At 41.1% G+C, this 26606-nt stretch overlaps 1 protein-coding gene across 2 annotated transcripts; it reads left to right on the forward strand.

Annotated features, from left to right (window-relative positions):
• The first annotated feature begins 224 nt into the window (after positions 1 to 224).
• immt (inner membrane protein, mitochondrial (mitofilin)) lies at positions 225 to 25491 on the forward strand. Of its 2 annotated transcripts, none has more exons than XM_033633097.2 (14): positions 225 to 417; positions 2661 to 2728; positions 2874 to 3057; positions 3910 to 4054; positions 9097 to 9189; positions 9594 to 9752; positions 10689 to 10822; positions 16488 to 16591; positions 20609 to 20744; positions 22172 to 22301; positions 22620 to 22843; positions 23027 to 23158; positions 23459 to 23588; positions 23979 to 25491. In XM_033633097.2, the coding sequence occupies exons 1-14, from the start codon at positions 376 to 378 to the stop codon at positions 24584 to 24586; spliced, it is 2289 nt and encodes a 762-aa protein (XP_033488988.2). In that variant the 5' UTR covers positions 225 to 375; the 3' UTR covers positions 24587 to 25491. The 2 variants fall into 2 exon arrangements, with proteins under 2 accessions (XP_033488988.2, XP_078025300.1); XM_078169174.1 differs by having other exon boundaries at positions 244 to 417; positions 2664 to 2728.
• Positions 25492 to 26606: the final 1115 nt, after the last annotated feature.

The raw sequence follows: 26606 nt of genomic DNA on the forward strand, positions 1-26606 counted from the left end.
AGGTAGTTTATCTATTATTCCCACATCTGACCTGGGTAGCTACTAAAATGTTTTTGTTAGGTTAGGTCAGGTCATTACAAATGAGAAGCCAAGTTCATGGGGCTTGTCTGATTGGACGGGTAGGCCACCCTGAGAAGGTAGCGCAAACTGTCACTACACCGGCCAGGGTTTGGTTACTCCACAGTGGCGGTTGAGAGAGGCCTGCATTCATTTCTACTTCTGACTGGGGGGCAGTGTTGCGCACACAAGCGATTAAACTACCCAAATAAAAGAGAAGAAGGTCTGGGGTAAGAAAACGAAAAGAAGGACAAGAGGAGAAAGTGCAACTGTACAGGTTAAATTGATTAGCATTTGGGAAAGAAGTGATAGTGGACCATGCTGAGGGCTTGTCTGAGAGGAGCTAATGCCACAGCCCGGGTAAGACTCGTGTACTCGCAGCAAACCACTCCTTTATTACCGTGAGCTAACGTTACCATGCTGGCATTAGCCTGCTGTCATTCAGTGACCCACAGACTGGCCCAAGGTGCCACAGTGGATTTTATTGTATACGAGGTTGGTTTATCAACACTTGCATAGCTAACGTTAGGTTTTAGAATGAACATGGGACTTTATTCAAGTTGACATCAGAAAGAGCCCATTAGAACAATACGTAATGTCAATGCTAGCTGGTTAGCTTCCAGTGACATACGGCTAATGGCATATAAACCATAAGTAAGCTAACGCGTTGAGCTAACGTTAGCTAAGTTTTACTGAAGAGGCCATTGACGAACTCGCAAGAAATCGCTGCTGTGATCCTGTCACATTTCATTGTTATTTCGTGTCAGTAAAAGGAAAAACGTGTATCGTCTATTATAACAGCTAACGTCAACAATTTTTAATATGGCTGAATCTAGGACATTTTTTGATCATGGCAATCTTTACACAATCATTTAAAAAATGTCCGGTCCATGCAGGGTAAAGATAAGGCTAACGTTAAAGCCGGGAAGATGATTTGACTTCATTTCTGGCTTAACTTCATGTTATTGTAAAGCCCCTGCACAACTGTGCTTTAACTTATCGGCTTCACGTTTGAAAAAGATCTAGAGTCACATTTCTTCAAAGTCACCACTGCAGTTTGCAGGAGGGACACAGTGATATCACAGGGCTCCAGCACGGAGAAGTAAATACGGGCGTCTCGTTCCGCCTTGTTGCACAAAATGATCACTTAGCTTCGCGTAATGTCCAGTCTCTATAGTTTGATAAACATATGTAATATATAACATTATATAATATACTTGTATGTAAAGAGTGACAATACTTGTAATGGCCTGCCTATGAGGGGTGGGGGAAAATCGATACAGTAATACAGATGCACAATAATATCGGGACATCATTGCTATCCGCCGGTATTGGCCTTTAATGAAATATTGGAATTGGCCAACATGCTAATAATATTGGTACATCATTGATATCAGCCAATATCAGCTTAAAATGAACTATCAGAAATTGCCAACAATTCTCTTTTTTTGCACATTGAACGAATATTACATACATTGAAAGGTATTGTATTTCATGTCTCCATCTGCTGGTGGGCCATCACGGTAAGAGTATGCATGCATAATATGATGATGTTGATTCCACTACAGAAGAGACGTGATGATCACTAAAACTAGGGTGGAAAAAAGTGGATATATCGATAGTGGTATCGATCAGTCAAATGAGTTGTTACATATCGGCATATCGAATATAAGCAAAAAAATCTTTCCTACCTCTACTGTCTGTAGTATGGTGTTAAATGTTAAGTTAAATGTTAAGCTCACAGCACAATACATTATTACATTGTGTTTTTTGTTTTCAGTCAAACTTATGGTTACTTGACATATATCTTTAACGACAAAGAATTATGAAATTAATAAATGGTCATTATTTCAAGGGCTTGACTGATGCATTTGTGAGAGTGTGGTTTATACACCATTCACTTCATCTTTGCCAAAACTTTGGCCATGTCCAATAGAACAGAATAAAATAGGATGTTTTTGTCAAACAAAGTGAAATGGTCTTAAGTCCACCAAAACAAAAAAACACAAACAGCTCATGATTGTGTCACATGTGGGATTGCTTTAGTATGAGATTTTAACTATAAAAAAAAGGTCCCAGAAGATGTCACAGTACACAGAATTACACGGTTGTTATTATTTCGTCCTTTATTCTTTTGATTCATTTTTCTTCTTCTTCCTCTTCCTATTATCATTATTATTATTATTATTATTATTATTATTATTATTATTGTCAGTTGCACCCTTAAATGAATGCAAAGTGTTTTTTTGGGTTGAACAAATGCTTTGATAGAGTTTAAATAAAGCTTTCAGATGATTGCATCTGATTGATTGAGGTTACTTTTTTTTTCCAAATACCATGAACAAGCAAATGTATATGGTATGAAACCATGTAGATAATTCTATTGATATATTTTCTTTTTAGGTGTAAAATCATAGTCAGTTAATCATAGTTCAGTTTTTACGTGAATCTTTTAAGAAGAGCAGAAATAATTTGTAGCCCATTAGCCCCAAAAATTATAGTTAAAAATAAGTCAAGCTACACTACTCCATGAACTGTTTGTCTAATTTTAATTTTTGTCTCTCCTTCTTTCTCTCTGTTCACCTCTCTCGTCCTCTCTGTAGAAGAACTGTGGGAGAACCCCTCTAACCAATTTGCAACACTGCCGGCACTACACGTCAGGAGAGCCCAGGTAATACACTAACGCACACACACTGTACAGAGATTTATTGTGCCAAATTTCAGGTGAGTCAAATGGAGAGCTTGCATATGACATCATGACACCACATATTGACATCAGACTCATGTCCATCCTTTGCTGTCCCCTTCCACCACAGTGGTGCCGCTAAAGTGGTTGCTACTGGCTTGTTGACGGTAGGCGGTGGCATTGGAGGTACAATACTCTACGCTAAATGGGACCACAAGTTCAGAGCTACCGTGGAGAGCAATGTTCCATACTCAGACTGGCTGCTGGGTCTGGCTTTGGGACCTGCTCCTCAAGATGGCGGCCTCAAGAAACAGGTCAGGATGGATTCACAGCATGTTTGGGTAGTGTGCTATGGCTCGGTGGTGTTTTGTTTTCATTACATGAAACTGCTTTGAAAATACAACAGAGTTTGAAAGACAATTAAATCCACTCCTGAAGAGAGCTGGGAGATGAAATTACTTTAAATTACAGATGTCCTGAGCATTTCCAAAGTACCATTATCAGGGCCAGTCCAAGCACATTTTAATGATCATTATCGGCTGAAATGAAGCCAGTAAAGTCCATTCATTCTCTCTGCCAAAGATTATTAGAAAAATCACTTTGTAATAAGACTGGACTGTAGATGGACCTCTCCTTTCTAGCTGACAGCCTCACTGATTTCAGAAGTTGCATTCTTTCAGTTAAACTTTCCTACGTCATCTATTGCACGTCTGTTCGTCCTGTAAGAGGGATCACTCCTCAGTTGCTCTTCCTGAGGTTTCTACCATTTTTTTCCACTGTTAAAGGGAGTTTTCCTTATCTGCTGCAAGGGTCCTGAGGACAGAGGGATGTTGTATGCTGTAAAGCCCTGTGAGGCAAATTGTGATTTGTGATATTGGGCTTTATAAATAAAATTAATTGATTTGATTGATTAATATCAGATCAATAATTTAGGGTTTATCAACTTAAAAGTTTTGAATCAGGACCTTCAGTATATGGACAAAGTTGATCTAGCACTTGAAAAATAAGATTTCAGCTGTTATTTAAGTATGTCAGATACATATTCAATCAGCATCCATTGTTGATGGATATGACTTTGTACAGAAATGACTGATATGTGGATTCATTCCAAAACATTGTGAGACTCTCAGACCTCGCTTTAAACAGCTACTGTTTCTGGTGTTTAGGTGGATAGAGCCCAGCCTCCCTCTATGATGGAGAAACCACTGAAGGCGTCCAAAGCTAAGTCAGAGAAAATGGTGAAAGAGGCAGCAGAGAGTCCAGCCAAAGAGACGAGTCCTGTCCCAACACAGCCTGCACAGACCATAGAGGGTAAGTCTCTGACTTGGTACGGACTCATACATTATGTACCTGCAGTTTTTTGAGTTACTGGCAACTGCTGTTATAGTAGTTACAAGTAAGTGTGGGAAAGGGGAGCTCTGGACGGCAGTATTGTGTCAGCATAGTACCACCAGCCTGATTTCCAGTATGGTGATATTGCCTCAGATATCACCATACGTAGCGTTTACTAGGGATGGGTATTGCACCCTGGTATTAAACCGGCCCTGGGGCCGATTAATTAAAGACCATAGTATTGATAAGCTCTGATGTTAACAGTTGTGCCATCTGTATTGGAGAAATTCAGAAGATATATTTCTTGTTTATTTAGGTTACTTAAAAGTTATCTTGTACGGTTTTTATCTCACCAACTCTATTTCTAATTTGCAATAAGATTAAGACATTCGTCAATGATGCATTTTTGCTATTCAATCCAGAGGAGAGCTCTCTGTGTCGGAGCCTCACAGTCTGCTGCATGTGTGAGGGGCAGGGCCAGTTCTGTGTCACACACATGCACAGAGGCCCTGCTCTTAGTGACAATGGTGGAGAGAGCAAAATGCTCCCAAGTATAGTCATACTTGACAAGAGTTGATGCAGACACTGCTTGTTGCCACAACAAAAGTGCAGCACATATAGGCGGAGAAATGCACTGTTTTTAACCACTTAGTTCATAGTTGATCTCCTGTTACTCCATCCACCTCAGGTATGTAATGGTCTATTATAGTAATTCATTCAGGTTTCTGAGGTTTCTACCATTGTTTCCCTGTTAAAGGGTTTCTGGGGAGTTTTTCCTTATCCGCTGTGAGGGTCCAAGGACAGAGCGATGTCATATGCTTTAAGGCCCTTTGAGGCAAATTGTGACTTGTGAAATTGGACTTAGGAAATAAAATTGAAATGAAATTAGATTCAAAATGATGCTGTAGCAGAATGTTAATTTACATAACAATAAAGAAAATAAAGCAATGTTAATTCTGTTCTTATTTTGTTTTGGGGGTTTTTCTCTTAAAAATCCCAATAGAACCAATAAGAGCACTGTTAAAGTACCAGATCTAAAAGCAGTATCAGTAAGAGTAGTAGTATTGTTAAAATCTTAATAATGCCCATAGCTAGTGTTAACAGTATATTTACTACTTTAACTATTTATAATAATTATAAAATGTGTGAATCTTTTTGATGAGAGAGAACAAAGGTTTAACAGGTAAAAGAATCACTGAAGTTCCTGTCTCTGGTACAACCAGAGCCAATGCAGGGCTGTTGCTGATACTGGGGAAGAGTGTCAGAATAAAATGTTGGACTACTGTACCATTTGCTTTGAGGATTAAGTGCAGTAATTTATTTAGGCCGTTCTTCTAGACTGTCATAGCAACAATTCTGAAGTGTGTAATGCAGACATTTCCAGAAGAAGTCATTATTTTTACAAAGATACAGAATAATAACTGGGTGTACTTTCCAGTATCAGGATCAAACTGAGTTCTTGTCAGGGCTGAAAAGGCTCTGAAACAGCACCAGAGGTTCCAAAATGGTCTTATGTCAAGGTGTCCAATTTTGTCTGAAGTTGCATTCAGACCGACAGTTGGAGCGTGTAGAAATTGCTGGCTCCATTTTAAAGAGACCACACCACGTCAGTGCAGATGGCTCCAAGCAGTCGTCCAGAAGAAAAGTCCCACCTGACTCTACTTCTGCAGAAATCAGTGGTGTGTGTCTGCATACCAGCTTGTCCTACAGTATATCTATAAATACAAAATCCACAATCCCGTATGAAAACAATGCTAATATAGCTGCAAGTGGTGTCATTATGTTTATGGACAATATCAGAGAAATACCAGCAATGATTGGAAATGTAGTCCACTATTTTTATGGAGGTTGATCACACCAAGTTACAACATATGTCCTTATACAAATACATATTTAACATTTACACAATTTTACCAAGTGTTTCATGTGCCCTCTGTAATTTTTCTGCATCCACAGAGATCTCTGAGGGTAAGCTGTACCTGTATACTTTAGCTTTCCTGTAGAACACTGTGCTCCTCTGCTTTTCCCTACACTTAAGAGCTGAAACAGTTAAGGGCAACACACACAGGCGGCGGCGTGGAACAACATGGCAGCAACTGAAATTCCATTTTTTACTTAGGTATCCATCAACCTGTATTTAAACAATGTGTTTATTGATTGTTTTATGTTGTTTTTATGAATCCATTATTATTATTATTATTGTGACAAACACTTTCCTAATCTTTATTAATGTTTAAAAAATCTATGACTATTAAAAACTTTGGCCTAAAGTATTTAACTATACTAATTTAATTGAAACATTGCAGGCTTTCAGTCTTTCAACTCCAAACACTCATCAGCATTAAAGGTCCAGTGTGTAGGATTTAGGGGGATACAGTGGCGGAAATGGAATATAATACTCATAAGTATATAGGGTGCCTTCACACCTGTAGTTGGGTTCATTTGGTCTGCACCAGAGGAAGAAAAAAACATTTTTGCATTTTAGTTTTGGTTCAGTTCTTGTTCACACTGAACCAAGAGGAGTAAACATGAAGTCTTAATGACTGACAGGTTTTCATCCTGCATCATCAGGACCCACATGGGGAAATCAAACACTGGTGATTCAGATGTTTCTGCAGTAGCACTTTAATGCTTCTAAAGTGTTGATATTTCTGTTCTTTGGTTTCACAAAGAGCTCATATAGAAATAACTGATTGTACGCATTATTAGGAGGCTATTATTAAACTGCAAATCAATGGCATGTTATGAATAATGACTAACTTAGAGACAGGATGAAAAGAAGGCGTCTTGTATAGTAATGATTCAGGGCTTAATAATGTAGGATCACTGTCACATACTTTTTAATAGACTAAGTGAAAAGACACAGTAAACAGAGTCTGATAAAATTACAACAGTTTTAACAGCATTTTAATCAGGAAAAATACCTTCCCCACATTAGCATAAATAGGTTATGGGATATACATGGCATTTATCAGGATCAGTTATGAGAACACAGACAGATTTCAGGAACAGCAGGAGGATTTGTCAGTGGTCTAGCTCAGGGGTAGGCAACCTGTGGCTCCGGAGCCACATGTGGCTCTTTAGCCCCTGTCCAGTGGCTCCTTGAGACTTTGAGAAAAGAATTCTATGGAAATTGATTCTATGAATCCAAATGTTGCTGAACCTCGATAGCAGTGGCTGGTTAGCTATGGATGCCAAATCCAAAAAAGTAAATTGAATAAATAGAGAATGTAGTAGTGTGTGGACAGATTTGTTTGCTCTCACTGCCAGCTCTGCAAAATTTAAGTACCAAATAATCATAGATAGTGCCCTGCACAGTGTCCACCTTGTGGTAAAACATATTAACGAATGCTTATTTAGACCATAAGTATAAGGTAATTTAGACATAATAGGCTATTTACCTTAATTATAAGGCTCAAACATGTTTTGCGGCTCCACGCAGATTTTTTTCAAATTATTTTTGGTCAAAAATGGCTCTTTTAATGGCAAAGGTTGCAGACCCCTGGTCTAGCTGTTGAAATCATGCTAAAACCACAAATCTGCTACCATAAAGTCCTGTGGTTGGTTTGTTTTCTTTCATACCACAAACAAACCACACCAGAGTCTGTTTAGAATCAGACTGAAGTCCACCTTTTCTATCAGCCTCAGTTTGGTTGTTTGGTCCGCACCAGGGTTAGACTGACAGCTTTCAGACCAGTACAAACGAACCATATTCACCATGCAAACAGACCTGAGTTCATTTTAACCAAACCATACAGGTTAGGTGTGAAAGCACCCTAAGAATCGTTGTGTTTTCGTGACCTTAGAATGAGCTGTTTGTATGTACATACGGAGCAGGACCTGTTCCATGGAGTCTGCCATGTTGTATCTACAGTAGCCCAGAATTAACAAACCAAACACTGGCTCTAGACAGAAGCATTTGCGCATTCATGTCAGTCACTGTAGTTCTCCTACATACTCGTCACATGGGAAAAGTTTCAGTTGGTTCAGTTTGCAACCTGACAGATGGATGCCACTAAATCCTAAAAATACACAAAACCTCCAAAACTTGTTAAAGAACAGGATCTTAAAAATTTCACCAAATGGTTGACAAATCAGGGATCGCTTAAACATTTTACAGTAGAATAACCAGCCAACTAGGGCTGCAGTGATATACCAGTTTCCAGGTATACTGTGATATAAAAGTTGAGGGTTATTATGCTGTGTTCATTTGCTTATCTACAATATTGAAAAAAAATGTAACTGGACACTGAATCTCCTCCTTCTTTAATTATTTTTAAAGGGGAGCTTTTTTACACAAAAAATGGTTTCAGGTTTCAATTATAGAAATAAATATCTGTTCAACCAGCAATACCCCTTTCTTTACAGTCCTTAAAGACTGATAATAATACGAATGCTGTAAGTGAAACTGTGATATTTTCAGAGACAGTTATCGTACCGTGAAAATCTCAAACTGTTGCATCCCCACATCCAACATACAGTATTAACAGTGGGACAGTAGCATCTGTTTTCTATGTAAGGCCATGAGAGCGGGTTGCAGTGTATCATTCGTCACCAGTATCACTGATGTGTGTTGCCCTTTAGTCCTTTAATTGATAAATCTGTTGATTTAATAATCAATTAATTGTTTGAATCATTTTTAAAACAAAATGCCAGAACCTGCTGCCTTTAGACTTTGCTTCTCCAAATAGTCATTAGCTGCACTGCTGTTAGATTTCTGTAGTGGTAGAATGTAGTTTGGAGGTACCTAGTAGCTCACCTGGTAGAGTTGGTGCTGCATGTACTGAGGCTATGTCCTTGCCGCAGAATCTGCAGGTTCAATTCCCACGTGTGACCCTTTGCTGCATGTTAGCACCACTTTGTTCCCCCTTTCACTATGAACTGTCCTATCAAATAAAGGCAGTATAGTTTGTGCATGCAGCAATTTGTTTCTTTAAATTTGTTCAAGGGCTCATTAAAGGTCTACCCATGTGAGTGACACACAAATTGCTTGTACGTTTCTGTGTCTGTGTCCCATCCAGAGGCTTCAGCAGAGGCTACTCACATCATCTCAGCCATGAGTGAGGTGTCAACAGTCCCTGCTCCATGTGACACGGAGGTAGCAGCCGTCAAAGGTAAAACTGTGATATCTTAAAGTAAAGGCAGAAATTCAACCTTTGGACACTGAAATCACTGCATGCATGGATAAATGTAGAATGGATTGACCCTGACTTGATGACAGTTTCTTGCGACTCAGAGCCTTTGGGCTTTCCCAATGACTTTCAAATGAGTGAATGTAATGCCACAGGAAGGTCTAAAATTCCCGCATCTTTAAAAGACTAAAGCAGGTTATTTCATGCTGCACACAAACCAAACACATAGCCTTCTTTTAGTACACTGTCAGGTGAAACACTGAAGGAAGACTACCAGTTACAAAGGAAACAGTTATGCAGTATTTATCTCCTTTTAATTACTGGATTGCCGAAAGGATTTGAGTGAAATTAAGGTTACATTGTGTCCATATGTGCATATTCTCCAGAGGAGTGCAAAGAGTGCCATGAGGATACTCCAGTGACAGCAGCTATTCACCCTGACACAGAGTCACCCGCGGCAACAGAACCACTCAAAGAGCGATCGGTAGAGGAAGTGGCAGCTAGACTGGCTCAACAAGACCAGGAGGAGCTGGACACCCTAGCATGTAGGCTGGCAACAACACACACACACACATATACACACACACACACTGAACAAAAAACCCACTAACACCCACTACCATCTGACTTTTGTATAGGAAAGGTTACAGTCAACATTTACTCCTGGGTTAAATGACTCTTCAGTAATCAAAGGTATTTATCAGCTCTGTCTGTACGACTGAAGGTGGAAGCACTATTTTTTTTTTTTTTAATTGATCGTGAGATACAATGACGCGCAACCACAAAATATCGTCCATCTCCGTCCAAGCAGTGCTCAAACATCACTCCACCGAGTTTGAGAGAGAGAGACTGAATAAGATGTATTAAAAAAGAAGTAACTACAACATTTTCATTTTCACTGGCTCACATGCTGCTTTCTGCCATTTCCTAACTTATTTTCGGGCGTGTGTGAGATGGAACAAGACGCACCAGAAGGGAAAAAAAGAAATGCACAATCTTTTATGGTTGTGTCTGCAGGCAATGGGAAGGCAGTCTATCACCTATTTTTTATGGGGTTTTCCCCACAATTCTTGGTGGAAAAAGGTTATAAATTGGCATATGTGAAATACTGTTTTCTCTTTCAGTATTGTACAGTTTATGCCATCATACAGTAAACTGGCCACACTTTTAAATGAAATGGTGGTGCTTGTATCTTGTTGCACCCCAGTGTAGGGGTTTTAGAACGTAACGCAAGTACTACAATTCTTTTATTGGCAAATCATTGAAAACAAACACCTTGTGATTCAGGAAAAAACAGAAAATGGTACTTTTAAGCTGATTGTAGAACTTTAAGCAATGTTTAGCTAGCTCTGTTAGCTTCCAGAAGAAGGAGGCATGCACATTCACTGTATCAACTGTGAATTGTCTTTCAGCTGCTCTACTCTCCATCCTGCTCAACATTCTCTGTCATCCTCTGATGTTTTTGTGTGACTGTTTTGCAGCTGTATCAGCCAGTCTTGAAGACTCACTGGCCAGCTCGGCTAAAGCGACTCTACAGGCCATTGGAGCTCAGGAGGCAGCCCTGCAGGCTATCACACGACACACGCTCAAACTGAAGGAGGCTATGGAAGCAGAGGTAACTGTGTGTTTACATTAAGTCTGGTACAGGTGTGAAAATGGGATTAGATGCATATCTGTTGAGGTGTTTTAGTGTTGTAGGCAGTGGCTGGGCATTGTACTGAGCTGGGTACAATTATTCTGATTACATATTAAACAGATGGTTCTGTTACATCGTTATCACAATTGACTGTCTATCATGATGGCAGAGATGAGGATTAAACAGCTCATCATTACAAAATGACTTAACAGATATCCATCCATCCATCCATCCATCCATCCACACTTGACTTCACCACACCATAGACTGTATGGATTGTAGCTGCTGCTGAGTGTGAGCTTTGCACCAAGGACAGTTATGAGTCTGCTGGCTGCATACGAACAGTGACAGAGCTGACTGTTAGCATCACATGGCTATCATTATCTAAAGGTTATTAACATGTTTAATGTCAGAGTCAAGCCTTTTTGGTTTCAGTGTGAATTTGTTGGAACCGTTTAATGGCTGGATGTTGCATGTTAGCTGCTGCTGCGTTAGCTCGTGCCAGAGATGGAACCAAGTCACACATGTGGAAGTCTCAAGTAAGTCTCAAGTCTTAACCTTCAAGTCTCAAGTAAGTCCCAAGTCATTTTTTCTTGGGCAAGTCAAGTCACAGGTTATGTCAAGTCAAGTCAAGTCCAAGTCAAGTCACCTTATTATTGTAATTTTACCTGCAGAATCTGATCTTAATAAATAGGGATGCACCGAATATTCGGTAACCGAATATATTCGGCCGAATATTGCAAAAAAACACACATTCAGTATTCGGTGGAATAAGTTAAAAGCAAGGCCGAATAATAGCGGCGTGTTTTGATAATGCAATCAAACGGCGTGCCGTGACAGGCGGAGTAAAATGTCGGCACTGTGGCGATCCGTCCGTCACGGCACTTGCATTTGCGACTAAAAATAGTTTTGAGTGAGGAAAATAGGCTTAAATCATTCAGCGCGCTGTGCGAGCAGCCTACAGATTTCAACCACCAGCAGAAACGAAGCTGTGGGTTGAACGGGGGTCACAGACACAGAATAAGTAATGTATTCCTGTCAGATACGGCGGCCATCGGCTTACCGGCGTCGGAGAAGTCAGCTCCAATAATATCCTCTTCTTGGTGTCATGACTGCCCAAAAGTACCTGAACAGCTGAGCCAGCCGAACACAGGTATGTGATGTGTCGGAGGAGAAACGAGCCGTTCACGGCCCACAAACCTCACCGCACTTTAGGGACTGTTCTTTACTTAGGAAGGGGAGGAGGGTGGCTGGTTGATTCTTATTTTATTTTTTTATTTTATTTGGATCCCCCCCTATGTTCATCACTGATTGATGCTGTTTTTGAAGTATGAATAAGTCAGTAAGTAATTTATTCCATTGAAATATCATTGATGTATTATAGAAAAGTGATTTATCTTTTTATAAATGACAAAAGGCACATCTACCTCATTTTCGCTGTGATATCATGATACTACTCAGAACCATGATATTTTCATTGGTATCATACAGTAGGTCCTAATTTTGGTACCGTGACAACACTAATCTGGAGGGGGTTCATCTGCAAAAACTAATGAAAAACTAAACAACAATATTCAGTATTCGGCCAAGCGTTTAATATTATTCGGCTTTGGCCACAAATTTTCATTTCGGTGCATCCCTATTAATGAAGTGAAAAGACAAGATATAAGTAACTGTCAGTAAACATTGACTTTATCGCTGCAATGTTTACTTTGCAGGGATGACCCCCATTTGCAGGGATGACCCCCACAAAAACACACACACACACACACACACACACACACACACACACACACACACACTAACCAAGGCAGCGGCCAAACTCACCCATTTAGCTCATTTAACCCTGTGTAGCTCGTTCATAAAACGTACAGCCGGTCTTGTGATGAACCGGTCGGAATGTTCGCTCACGTTTTCTGGGGTTAATGTTAGCAAATAAATTAAAAAAACAAGTTCCACCAAACCAACCCCCCACTCCATCCCCGTATTGTATCAGGCTAACGTTAGCTAACTACCGACTAACCAGATAATATTAGCTAATTGACAAGCACTTACTGGGCAGAATGGCTCTTCAAATGACGAACAGAGCTTGAAGTTGTCGTCTGGCTGTCCGAGATGTTTATGCCGCATGTCTTGCACTGTGCTGTTCGTCTTTTGCCGTAATAATGGTAATTCCGAAAGCCGAAGACGATGACTCTTGGTACCCCTCCCACTGACATGTTGATGCCTATCTGATATAAGAGGGCCTGTTTCTCCAATAAACACGTAAGGTACGTAGAGAGGGCATGACTGATTGACAGGGTAGTGATCCAATCATGACAACGCCATTCTCAGCCTGCGCTCCTACCGGGTAATCGACATTATTTTTTAAATTAATTTATTAATTTTATATTCTAACCGAAAACATGATGTGAATAACACTCAAGTCATTCAAGTCATCGTGTCTCAAGTCAAGTCAAGTCCCGAGTCTTTAACTTCCAAGTCAGAGTCAAGTCGCAAGTCTTTTATTTTTTGTCAAGTCAAGTCACAAGTCATCAAAACAGCGACTCAAGTCGACTCGAGTCCAAGTCACAATGACTCGAGTCCCCATCTCTGGCTCGTGCTAACCAGACCTCCTTCACAGAGGATGCGTTGGTCAAGTTCAGGAGTCTGTTTCCACCACTTGACAATATTCCTGGTCCAAGTCCACAGCCTCAGGCCTCAGCCAGGCGCTCCCAGTTCACCCTCACTACATATTTGGGTTTACCAGTTCTGTCTGTCATCCTTCCTCACTATCTGCTTTACCTCACCAGCAGGTGGTGATCAGTTGAGAGCACGACCACAAAGTCGATTCGTTACTCAAAGAGGCCAAAAAGGTCAAAGACAGTCTCGCATTACAGCAATGATTTATTACATGTCATATATTAAACAAGTCTTGTTGAATATGTGACATCACCAAAGCAATCCTAATATAATGAACAGTTTCCATATAAGGTTTACCGAGAAGGGAAATGGACTTCTGCTCAAAATGTTCCTATGACCATGAACAGTTTCACACACATTGCTGTACAGGGAAGTTCAGCTGAAAATATTGTAACACATCGAAAATATCTTCATTTTTAAAATCTCAAAAATTAAATTAATTATTTTTTTCCTTCAGTGTAATGTTTTTCAGGATGACTCTGACTGTGACTTTGGGAAATTTAAGTTATTTTACTGTACAGCTTTTGAGAAAATTAGAAGGAATGCCAACTCAAATTACATTACAACACTGACAATGTCATAGTTGAACTGTCATAAAGAAAAGGTCACAGTGGTCAGTGTGGAATTTCTTTAGGTTGGATCTTTCAGTCTGTTGTACAAAAAATATTTAACCAGTGATGTGAGACGGTAGATTATATTTGGTAAATGGACCTGCACTTGTATAGCACCTTTCTAAATTTTTGACCACTCAAAGCACTTTTACACTACGAGTCACATTCACCCATTCGCACACTGGTGGCTGAGGCTAACATACAAGGCGCAACCTGCTACTCAGGTTTTAGGCACACACACTGATGAAACAACCATCAAGAACAATTTTGGGTTTATTATCTTGCCTAAGGGTACTTCAAAATGCAGACTGAAAGAGCCAGGGATCAAACCGCTGAATTTCCGATTAGTAGATGACCCATTCTACCTCCTGAGCCACAGCTGCCCATTTATTTCATTAAAGTAAAGGAGGTTGTTCGGTTAGTGTGGGGAGCAGTGAGACCTGGCATTAGGGGAGTGTCTCTGGGACGCCAGAGATCACTGTCTAGCCTCCTGGAGGTGTCGTGGGACTAACTAGACGAAACACCGGTGAAAGGAGGTTCCCACCCGATGACCCCAAAGACATGTTAGTTATCACTGCTCACGGGTCTGTATAGTTAAGCCTTGCCATAATAGCTTATCGTAGGGCTTAGGAGGATTATTCACTGAGTGCTGATCCCTTTTTTTTTTTTTTTTTTTTATCAGAGCACAAACTTCTTGTGTTTATTTGAATTCACATACCAGTAGAAGACTGTCATATGCCTCTGAATAAATACAGTTTACTTTTATTTGTGTGAGTCAGATAGTAATCCCTACCACATAAATTCCTGTTATGTTTCATATTCTAATTCAGTGAACTGAGGACAGGCGTAAACAGTTGACACGCAGTGAACTGGATAAAAACAGTCGCTCCATTTTTGTGGCAAATGACAAAAATTGTGGCTAATGACAAAAGGAGAAAAAAAAGAGATTTTTTTTTATTATTATTTTTTTTTTTCTAAAGGCGCTGTATGTAAGAATGTGGCCAAAACAGTTACTGCACTCAAATTCAAAATACTGCCGCGAGTCGTGTCCGCCCCCCCCTCCCCTACAGATTCAAGGTTGCTGGACAGCGGTACGCTGAAGACTGATTTGTTTGCACACGGGCGGCTGCCATGGCAGGGCTGTGTCGCCGCGTCCTTGATCCGTTTTTCCAGCGGACCGTTCGAGCAAGTCCGGCTTCTCTGCTGCTAATGCTGCTGCCGGGATACAGCTGAGGAGGAACCGGCTGCTAATGCTATGTACCGGGACACTGCTAATGCTGCTTGCCGTGCTGCTGTAGCTCAGTCGTAACTGTAACTGATGCTGAGACTCTACTGACTGCGTGACTGGTAGACGGCGGTGGGTGGCGCAACAGGCCAAAACACAAATTCAAACCATTAACATGATTTGCAGACTGCAAAAATTTTTTTAGATGCAAATATTCTGGCTGTACTCTTGTTGTCGGTGAGATCAGTATGTTATATGAACATTATTTCTTAGTCTCTGTGACATATTAGGAGGATTTTACGACTATTTGCTTTGGATTTCTTACATATAGCTCCTTTAATTACTACCTCCAAAACAAAAAAGTCATGGAATCACTTGCTATAATAATCATACTGAATATTACAAAAATAGCTGCAAATGTTTTTTATAGTTCTCTTCTTTAGTTTTATTTAATCATCATCAAACATCGACTCCAAGAATGTTGTAAAAAATGCTGAGTGAATATTGTAGCTCTCAAACCAGACAATGTGACTGTAAAACAACATGTAAGGTACATCTTCTGTAAACATAACATTTTAATACATTCAACTCATATTGTATGCATTTAAACAGTGCAAATTCTTATGTCAATACAGGGCGTTTATCCATACTACAATACCATTAGCGCATTTGATGACGCGTCTGATGACGTTTCAAATGACGTTGCATGTGTGACGATTTCCGGTCAGCCAGAAAATGCTAGAAAATGCAGAAAAACGCTGAAAAATTGCGGGACTTCTGAAAAATTGCAAGCCCCCGCAAATATTGCGGACTTTCATTGAATTTGCATTAATTGTTGCAATCGCAAGAGCGCGATTTTTCTGGAAGGGACTGTTAAAAGCATAAAGCTAGTGCCCCCTTTTGACTTATTGAATCAAGGATTGATATTGAATGGAGTCATGACACCAAGAATCAGAACCAAATCTAATTTTGAGATTCCCAAAAAAATTCATGCTTAGGTATAACCTTAGAGGTTAGAGGTAAGTAAGTCTCCTAGACATAACAACAAAACATTTTAGCTGTGTTTCCTGTGCTGTGACACTTTATTTGTTTTGCAGTAGAGTGATTATAGTTCTTATTAATCCAGGTCCCACCTGAGGAGAAGTCAGCCCAGTGGAAGGAACTAGAAGCTGCTCTAGCTGATAGAACCAGCGCTGTGAATGATGCTGGAACTGCTCTGTCCAATGCCAAGTGAGACATATTTAAAACACACACTCACGCATGATGTAAAAAGGGTTTCTTTTTGTTGTCATTCACCTGCTGAGCTGAATCAGACATAGCCTCACACATGTTGTTATCAGTGTAGTCGGTAGATTTAAATATGTGGTCTTGGCTCTGATATAGCATGGCTGCTCATTTTGGCCAAAGCTCGATAAGACCACTGTTATATGTCATAAAAGTAACGGTGATATGTTCTTCTGCTGATAGTGGAGGTAGGGCTGCACAATTAGTCAAATATTAATCATGATCACGATTTTGGCTTCCCACAATTCAGTGGCTGTGATCGTCTGTGATACTGACGTTTAAAATGTGTGCTCTGCTCATGGACTCCACTTCATATCAAATCAAGCCCCTCCTAAACTAACAATCAGCCTCCATTTTTAAAGAGCTGTCATGGTGCTCTGTGCACCCCCTGCAGCAGCACTCTGGAAGAAACTGTCCTGAATGTTGCGACTGCAGATGAGCTCAATGAAAATCATCAGTCATCGTCTGTTGTTTGGACACAGGACAGCAAATCATGTGCAAAGAGCGCATGAGATGTGTCTGTGCAATGTAACCTGCTAAACCACCTGAAAAAACACCACAATCTGCAACATGAAGAATGCATGAAGGCCGAGAAGAGTAACATTTTTAACGTTACCATACCGTTACCGTTAATCCTCGTCTTTGTCAATCTGTCATCTACATCTTTCACTGTTAAAAGCATAAAGCTAGTGCCCCCTTTTGACTTATTGAATCAAGGACTGATATTGAATGGAGTCATGACACCAAGAATCAGAACCAAATCTAATTTTGAGATTCCCAAAAAAATTCATGCTTAGGTATAACCTTAGAGGTTAGAGGTAATCCTCGTCTTTGTCAATCTGTCATCTACATCTTTCACCATTTACTGGGTGTGTTTCCATCAGCCTCTCTTTATGTGCATCTGCAATTTGCACATAAAGAATCTGAGTGGATTTTTATTCTTTGGGGAGCTGGAAAAGTTGCTGTATCCATGAAAGGCAAATGTGATTAAGTGCAATGGAAACAGATGCAGAAAAATAAATGTTGATGTTATAACGTACCATCATTGCTTAGGCAACTGCAAGGTTCATCTTCATCTTCTTCAGATGGCTTTTAACTAGGGATGGGAATTGATAGGATTTTATCGATATCAATGCCATTATCGATTCTGCTTATCGATCCGATTCTTTATTGATTCCCTTATCGATTCCCCCTGTGAATTAATGATATCACCTCCTGTTGTTTGTAACCCAATACATCTGCTTTCAGAACGTTTTAGAAAGATGATGAGAAAGATTTGCTCCATGATCCCTCCCTTCTGAGCTCGTGTCCCTCTCCCCTCGGAGCCTCCTAACGACACACCTCCTGCCGCATAGAAATGTTTCGACGCAGTCTAACTGTTAACCACACAAAAAACTAATGGCAGCTTTCACAGTCATAAGCCAGCATTGGCATACAGTTATCTGTGTCACAACAACCACAATGAGTTGTCATTAATGTTAGGGCTGGGTGGTATACCGGTTTGTACCGAAAACCGGTATTTATTTTCGTTATGATATGAATTTTTCATATACCGCAATACCGGTGAATAGCCCAAACAACGTCCGGAACGTGCGCGGCGGGAAAGTGTTTTAGCGCTGCACACCACAGGCACGCTTGAGCGGGTGAGAGTGAGAGCATAGAAAAGTTTAGAGGCGAGAATGGCTGCTGGAGAGAGTCCTGAAAGCAAAGCAACTGTACACGATGACCCAGAAGAACTCATACCAAAAAGAGCAGTGTTTCCCCTATATGCAACTAGCAGCGGCGCACCGCCGTTTACAATTCTCCTCTGCCCTCTGTATCGCGCACGGCGGAGTTTCGCCCCGATGCGCACGCGCACACACACACACACACAGACAAAACGCACACACACAGGTGAGCACACTAGAGCACGACTCGGGCCGCATTTTCCTGACCGAAGACGACCCGTCCCGAGTCCGTGACTACATGAAATAGTGTGCTAAACGAGCACAATGTGTTTTTAAATGCATTTACCCATGTTTATCCGTGACATTGTGTAAATGTCCGTGGCGGACATTTGAAAGCGAGTAGATGACAAACAGTACAGTAAACTTGTAGATAACTCAAATATATGTAATAACTTAGGTGGAAAATGCTTTAACATTTCACGCAGCCTACATGCAGCCTCTCGGCTCGGCAAACGGTAAACAACCCCGCTGGCTTCTCTACGTGTCGCTTCCGTACGCAGTCAGTGGAGCCCAAATGAATGGAGCGGAGCGTGTGTTGCGTTCAGGCGTTGTCAGGTAAATAACAAATTCCAGTACTTGAATAGGCCATAGCACAACACAGCACCATGTCAAGTTGGCCGAACCTGAGCAAAATACCATGAAATACCGTGAAACCAATATGAGTTTTTCTTAAAACCGTGATATGAAAATTTTGTCATACCGCCCAGCCCTGATTAATGTTACTCCTAGCTGGTGATCTAGAGATAAATCCCGGCTCACAGCCTGAGTGTGTCAACACCACGCAGCTTGTGCAGCTAACTCAGGTGAGGCAGCTAATGCAGCTAACTTAGCCCAGCATATTATAACAACAAATAGCGTGCAAATCAACTCAACTGCCCTCATCTTACCATCCTTGGTGTTCCCATGACATCCGACAACAGGAGCGGGGACGCGCCGAGGCTCCACAGCGGGCTAGCAGCTCCAGTGAGGCTAACAACAACAGCGCCCCGCCCGCCGTCCACCTGGAGCGGGGATGCGCCGAAGCTCCACAGTAAGCTAGCAGCTCCAGGGAGGCTAACAACAACAGCGCCCCGCCCGCCGTCCACCTGGAGCGGGGATGCGCCGAAGCTCCAAACTGGGCTAGCAGCTCCAGGGAGGCTAACAACAACAGCGCCCCGCCCGCCGTCCACCTGGAGCGGGGATGCGCCGAAGCTCTACAGTGAGCTAGCAGCTCCAGGGAGGCTAACAACAGCGTGAAGTGAAGCTACGGCTTTGACTGCTTCTGTCTCTCCGTCATCACGTCTTCTTTGTTGTTGAACGTGCTGCTGACTGACGAGCATAGATTCGGCATAATGAAAAGAATCAATAAGGGAATCGTTAAGCATAAAGGCTAATGATGTCGATGAATTGGACCAGTTGGAACCGGTTCTCAACAGGAACCGGTTCTCGATTCCCATCCCTACTTTTAACACACTTACACACACAGGGCTGTTGCCAGAACTCTCCCAAGAACACACAGCTATAATATTAGTTGTTTAAAACTATTTCCTCTGTCCACTTTGCTCTCTTTGAGGTTTTGGGTATAACATCCAGACAGGCTGGTGAAATTTGGGAGAAATTTTCCTAGAGGGCTTTCTACCAGTAAGGGATCCCTTGGTTAAGGTTAGGACAAAGTTGTGGTTTGGGTTAAAATGAATAGATTTCTGTCAGAAAGGACTTTCTTGGAGAAAGCCTACAAGGAAAACTTCTCCCATGTGCAGACAGGATCCAGTGGCATCTGACTGATGAATTTGCGCCACCCACTGCTTATCTTGATGCACCAACTCCCAATATTATACATAACAGCAGTGGATGGGGAAAATGTGTAAATTTGCATTTTCTGTTAACGATTTTGTGAAAATTCTGTTAAACACATTTTGTCATTTCAACAGAACCCCAACTGTTATCTATGGAGTAGCTTCAGACTTAAAACATGATGACATCAATTTGAGTTTTAACACTTTGGACTGTCTTAAACCACAGGAACAACATGTATGATTTTTTTTCAACAGTGTAGTTCTCATTTAAGTCTTATAATCTCACCATGTATGAAACTCTTCCTCTGTGACCAGAGTGAAGTATGTTGTTGGAGTATACTGTAAACTAAGCCTGTGTTCCTATCACCAACATTACCCTAATTCACTTTCAGATCTTGCCCCAGTTTTCTGCCCAAACTGTCATCTTCCTCACCCACTCTCCCTCCTCTCCCTTCCTGTAGTGAAGCCTTGGACAGTCTCAAGGCAAAGATTGACAAGTCTAAAGGTCTGAAGGTCGTTGCTGTTCGCCCACTGGTTTTAGCAGCAGAGGAGAATCTCCATAACATGGTGGTGGACTTGGACAAAGTGGTCACTAAGGTAAGGACATTATTTTGTACATTATGTACAACCAAATAAAAAAGCCTTTTAAAGGATATTCTTAGTTTTGGGAAATATGCTTATTCACTTTATGGCAAAGAAAAAGATGTTCAGACTTACACCAGCTTTATGTCTGTACGGCCAACATGATTAGGATTCATCCTGAAGGGGAAAATAAATGTGTGAAGCAAATGTCATTTCAGACATGTCACTAAAAACAATAAATGTCAATCTGACATCATTAGAGGAAAAGTCAGGGGGAAAGTCATTAGGATTCATTTGATTTGATTTGATTTATTTCTGGAAGACGATAAGACCGTAATCCTAAGGATAACATGCTAAAGTAAAATACTTATTTCCAGCATGGTCCTTGGTGTTTACACAAAAGAAACAAATAAACAAGAAGCAGACAATCTCAGACTAAAAATACATACAGTAAATAAGAGACAAAATAAATAAGAAAACAAAACAACTGTAAAAACTATCTAGTTCATCAATAAATATCCACCTTGTTCCATAAAATCTGCTTGACCTGTCTTTTAAAAATCCCTCGTGATGAGAGGCATTTTGTAGCAGTTGGCAAACTATTCCATGCCATGATACCAGTGTAAAAGAAAGAGTTTTTAACTGCATTATTAGCTCTAGGAACTATGCAGGAGCGGAGCAGGAGAGGATCATCTTAATGGGAGCATAAAGGTTTGTACAAAATTTCGTGGCAACTCATCCAGGAGCCTCAACCAAGGTGATAAACCGACCTATTCCTCAAGCCACGCTGCTCGCAAGGCTAAAAATAAATGATAACACAATAACTGATAACACAAACAGATTAGAAAGATGGTTCTTTTATGAGTTTGATTTGGCAAACAGTAAAAATTTTAATGTAACAGACATGCCTTTTTTCTGTCAGAGATTGATGTGACCCCTGGCTGCATGGTGGCTTAAAGTAGTGGATTAAATTCTTTTTTGGGGGGTGGAAAAACAGAAATTCCTGTTCTGTTTGCTGTCTACTTGCTGATGTACCATGTTGAAACTATGTTTTCAATTTGTGTGAGCATAAGATGGGTTAATATTTGCTGGTAGATTTCAGCTGGAGCCTTTCTTTGCTCTAATCATGCAGTAATTATAGAATCCCGTTCCTTCATGCTATTATAGAGATAAGTAACTAAAACATCCTGAACTCGGTTTGAGCATGCAAGAAGTGACGTCATTCGAATAACCCCCTCACCACCTGCAACTCCCTCTGAATAGGAAGTACTTCTGAAAATGACCAAAAAAAAGTCTTTAAGATAAAAAATTTTGATGTTCATAGTCAACTCATTTGAGACGCTTGTATGCTTGATGCTTGTGGCCATAGGTGAAGGTTAGAAGGTAGATCTATTGGTCAGTCAAAATCTTCAATGTCTGTGTCTGTCTGTGTCTGTGTGTAGGTGCAGTCTGCAGAGTCAGAGGCTAAGATTGTCTCCCAGTACAGTGAACTGGTTAATGAAGCCAAACAACAGTTCCAGAGGGAAGTTAGCAGCCTAACTCCAGAGATCCAGGCCAACTGGAAGGGGCTCAGTAAGAACACACACAGCACCAGTTCGCACCCAGCTGGGGTTACGTGTCATCAGTCTCCACCTCTTGATGCCCTCATCCCCCTTCACATTTTTAAAATATTAACATATAATTTCAAAGTCCCTTCATCCCACCCACTCCACCCCTGGAGGGCCATTAATGTCTCACTGTTGAAATGATGCATTCTCAGCATTAGTACAGAGTGTATCCTGATGGGATTGGGACACACTTGTTCTGCCACTGATCAAGATAAACACCTGAAATAGTGTTATGTAGATAAAAGAAATACATTTGAAAAATAACTTTGTCTTTGCATGTCAGCTGGTAAACTGTCAGCAGATGACCTTAACGCCCTGATCGCCCACGCCCACCGTCGCATTGACCAGCTGAACCGAGAGCTGGCTGAGCAGAGAGTCAGAGAGCAAATTCACATTGATGCGTCGCTGGAGCAGCAGAAGCTGGAGGATCAGAAAGCCCTGGAGAAAGCTGTAAGCACGGCTGTGCAGCATATCAAGGAGGAGGCCCGGCTGGAGAAGGAGAAGAAGGTACATTCAGGGTTTACTGAGCTTGATCTCCCTGAATCATCACAGTGCTATGCCACATCAGACAGCCATTCATTGGCTACTGAGGCTAGGAGATTACTGGGCTGGAACCAATCACCCATTTATCCGTTGTTCTAAGTAATGTAACTAGACAGTAACTGTGTGTGTGTGTGTGTGTGTGTGTAGCTATCTGAATTAAGGGAAGTGATGGAGGCAGAGATGAGGACACAGCTGAGGCGTCAGGCGGCTGCACACACAGACCATGTCCAAGATGTCCTCAAAGTCCAGGAGCAGGAGCTGAGAGCTGATGCTGAGCAGGTCTCTGCACTGACACACATTCTCCACACACACATTTCATTCAAATATTAGAACACACACTAGTGAATTATGTGTATGGTTGTCTATTAAATGTCTGTACTACTCCTTAAAGCAAGAATATACTCACACACTGTAAGTGAGGATTGTGGAGGCTGCGTGTGTTTAGCCAGGGTAGCCTGAGTAGACTGAGCCTGCTTGGTGCCTATAGCATCCACTCTACTCACTCCTCATGGTTAATGTCTCTAACAGCCTGTCTGACTGCAATCTTTCCTTCACCACTCTGCTGTGGGTTGTGTTCAGGTCCTAAAAAGTAAGATGCTGGAACAGGAGACCCGCTTCCGTCAGCTGAGCCAGGAACAGCTGGATAACTTCACTCTGGATATGAACAGCGCCTACGCAAGGGTGAAGGGGATGGAGGAGGCCATAGACAGTAAGATACACACTACATGACACACACTACAACCATGACATTGAAACTGTGAAAACTTCTTACATTCTAGTGCAACCAGTCTGTCATCAGATGCCAACATGTTCTGTCCCTTAAATCTTTTAAGTAATTCGCAGATTAATTTGTAACTGGCATCATATTTTACAAACTCATCATGTTGTGTGTGTAAAATCTTAACCTGTAATCTATGAAAGAGTTCTCCATAATTCCCTCAGTAAAAACCCTTGACTCTTAAATAACAATAAAATGAAAGGTTTGTAAGTGTGTGTGTTATCTGGACATACCACTTAACACACTATTCACTGGTGGAATGATCAGTTTGGATTCATTTAAATCCTGTCATGTAAACACCTTCCTGTCTTTCCAATGCAGGCCATGTGATAGCAGAGGAGGAGGCTCGTAAAGCTCACCAGCTCTGGCTCTCTGTGGAGGCCCTCAACTACACCTTCAAGACTGCTGGTGCCGATTGCCCCACCGTGCCTCTAGAGGGCGCCGCTAAGGCCGTGCGAGACAGCTGCCACGACAATGACTTTGCCTTGGCTCTGGCGTCGGCCCTTCCAGAAGAATCCCTGCAGCGTGGAGTGTACAGTGAGGCCTCTCTCCGTGCCCGCTTCAACTCAATACGATCGCTGGTTCGCAGGGTCGCCCTCATCGACGAAACTCACAACTCCTTGTACCAGTATTTCCTGTCCTACGTCCAAGCTGCACTGCTCTTTGAAAGCAAACAGGAAGCCCCACCCGCCCAGCTGGGCAGTGAGGATTTAGACCCGTTCAAGCTTCTGTCATATGCTAGCTACTGCTTAGAGCATGGGGACCTGGAGTTAGCAGCTAAACTAGTGAACCAGTTAAGAGGAGAGGCCAGGAGAGTGGTGGAGGACTGGCTGACAGAAGCCAGACTCACACTTGAAACAAGGCAGGTGGTCAGTTTGCTGTCTGCTTACGCAAATGCAGTGGGGTTAGGAACCACCCAGGCTCTGTAGGATGCCGCTCTTATTTAACCTGGCACCCCTTAAAGGAACAGTTAACTGAAAATCTCTCTTTGAGTATCACATGGCTCACTGTCGCTGGAGAGGTAGCTAGGTGGAGGTGGTAGATTCATCTTTCACAGCAGCTGTGGTCAGCTTAGAGTCACTCCACCAAGGGGGCATTGTTTGTTAGCCCGACCGATACTGGATTTTTGAGGTTGATACCAAGAGTAAAAAAATCAAATACTGATAAATCGGCCTATATATATATATATATATATATATATATATATATATATATATATATATATATATATATATATATATATAAATATATAAAATTATGTTACGCAATTTTCCTTTAATTATGGTTAACAACCACATGTGACAAAGACATGTAATGGGGTCCGCCTATTTATATACAGTTTAAGATACAGATACAGTTTTGGGAATTTGATCATTAGAAATTACCCCAAACGTCTTTTTCTGCATTATCAAACTTTTCATATCGGACAACACACAAGTTGAAACTGATATATCTGTGATAGACTTTATCAGCCGACAGATGTATCAGTCGGGCTCTAGTGTTTGATACTCAGAAGAGATTTTTAGTGGCATATTCCTTTTAAGTTGACTGACGTTAACCAAGTCATTGATGTTAAGATACAACACAAGTTTATTTGTTTTAAAGCACTAAGTCACTGTGGAGGATTATTTGTAAAATATAATTGATGCACCCTCTTAATGTAGTCGTGTCAATCCAGGTCCACAGGTTTGGTTCAGGTATTTATTTCTGGCTAACCCCCCTCCTCCTCTTCTAAGTGTTATGGAACATGAGTCCTAACACTCATTAAAGAATATGTCATGCTGCATTTTATTTTTGTCAATACTGCACATGTTCCAATAAATCATAAACAATAGTGCTGTCTGTTTGGTGTTTTATTTCCTCTCTCACAACTGTTTGGTAGAAGGTCTGAGTTTCAAGTGGAAAATATTTATAGGTAATCTGTTTCACTTAAAGTTGTAGTTGGTATCTGATAGAAAAATAACTTAGTGTCATATCTGTTGAAACTTTGACTCTATCCACACAGTATAACATAAGGCAGATGATATGTGGAAAAAAAACTTACCACACATGAAGAAAAACAACCAATCAGCTGAGGAGTCTCTTACGCAGCTGTCAGTCATGTCAATTGACTGCTCCTGAACTGTGGTCAAACTGTTAAACTAGACCGCACTGATTACATTACTTTTACTGCCTATTTGTCACCCCAAATATTTCAGAAACATTTTTAGTGTACTGCTGTAAAATGAGAGTTTGTGACCTGGCTGCCATGTTTAACAGTTGAGCTGAAAACAAAGCACGGCCTATGGATATGTGTTTTCTAGGATAGCACAAGGAATCTGAAAAAAACAAAAAACAACCAACAACTAACAGTTTCCTTGGGAAGGCAAAAAAATTAGCCCATCTTACTCTCTTACTCTGCCTCTGATTGGCTTACCCTGACATTTTTACCCTCACCCTAAACAACCCCACCCCTTTTGCCTAAACCTAAAGGCAACAAGTACTAACCAGTCATTGGGAGAGAAGTGCAGATCGCTCCTTAACTGTCTGAAGATTCTCAAATGTACACATGGCCCACCAGGTGGGGCAAACGTATTTCAACAGATATCTATAATTTTGACATCTTATAATTCCAAGCTAACATATCCATAATGTAATTCTCACCAGCAGAAATTCTTTTTTTTTGCCTTTAATAGGACAGTGAAGCGTGAAGGGGGGAGAGAGAGGGAGAGAGACATGCAGCAAAGGGCGACAGGCTGGACTCGAACCCAGGCCGCTGCGGCAACAGCCTTGTACATGGGGCGCCTGCTCTACCACTGAGCCACCAACGCCCCACCAGCAGAAATTCTGATAAAAATATCTAAACTTCATCTTCTACCCATCAAAATGATGACTTTTGATAATTTATTTCTAACTACTAATGTTCTTTGTAGATATTTGTAACTTACTTACAGCTGGTTGACTTGAACC

Source organism: Epinephelus lanceolatus, chromosome 7 (assembly GCF_041903045.1).
Source record: "Epinephelus lanceolatus isolate andai-2023 chromosome 7, ASM4190304v1, whole genome shotgun sequence".
Taxonomy (NCBI): Eukaryota; Metazoa; Chordata; class Actinopteri; order Perciformes; family Serranidae; genus Epinephelus; species Epinephelus lanceolatus.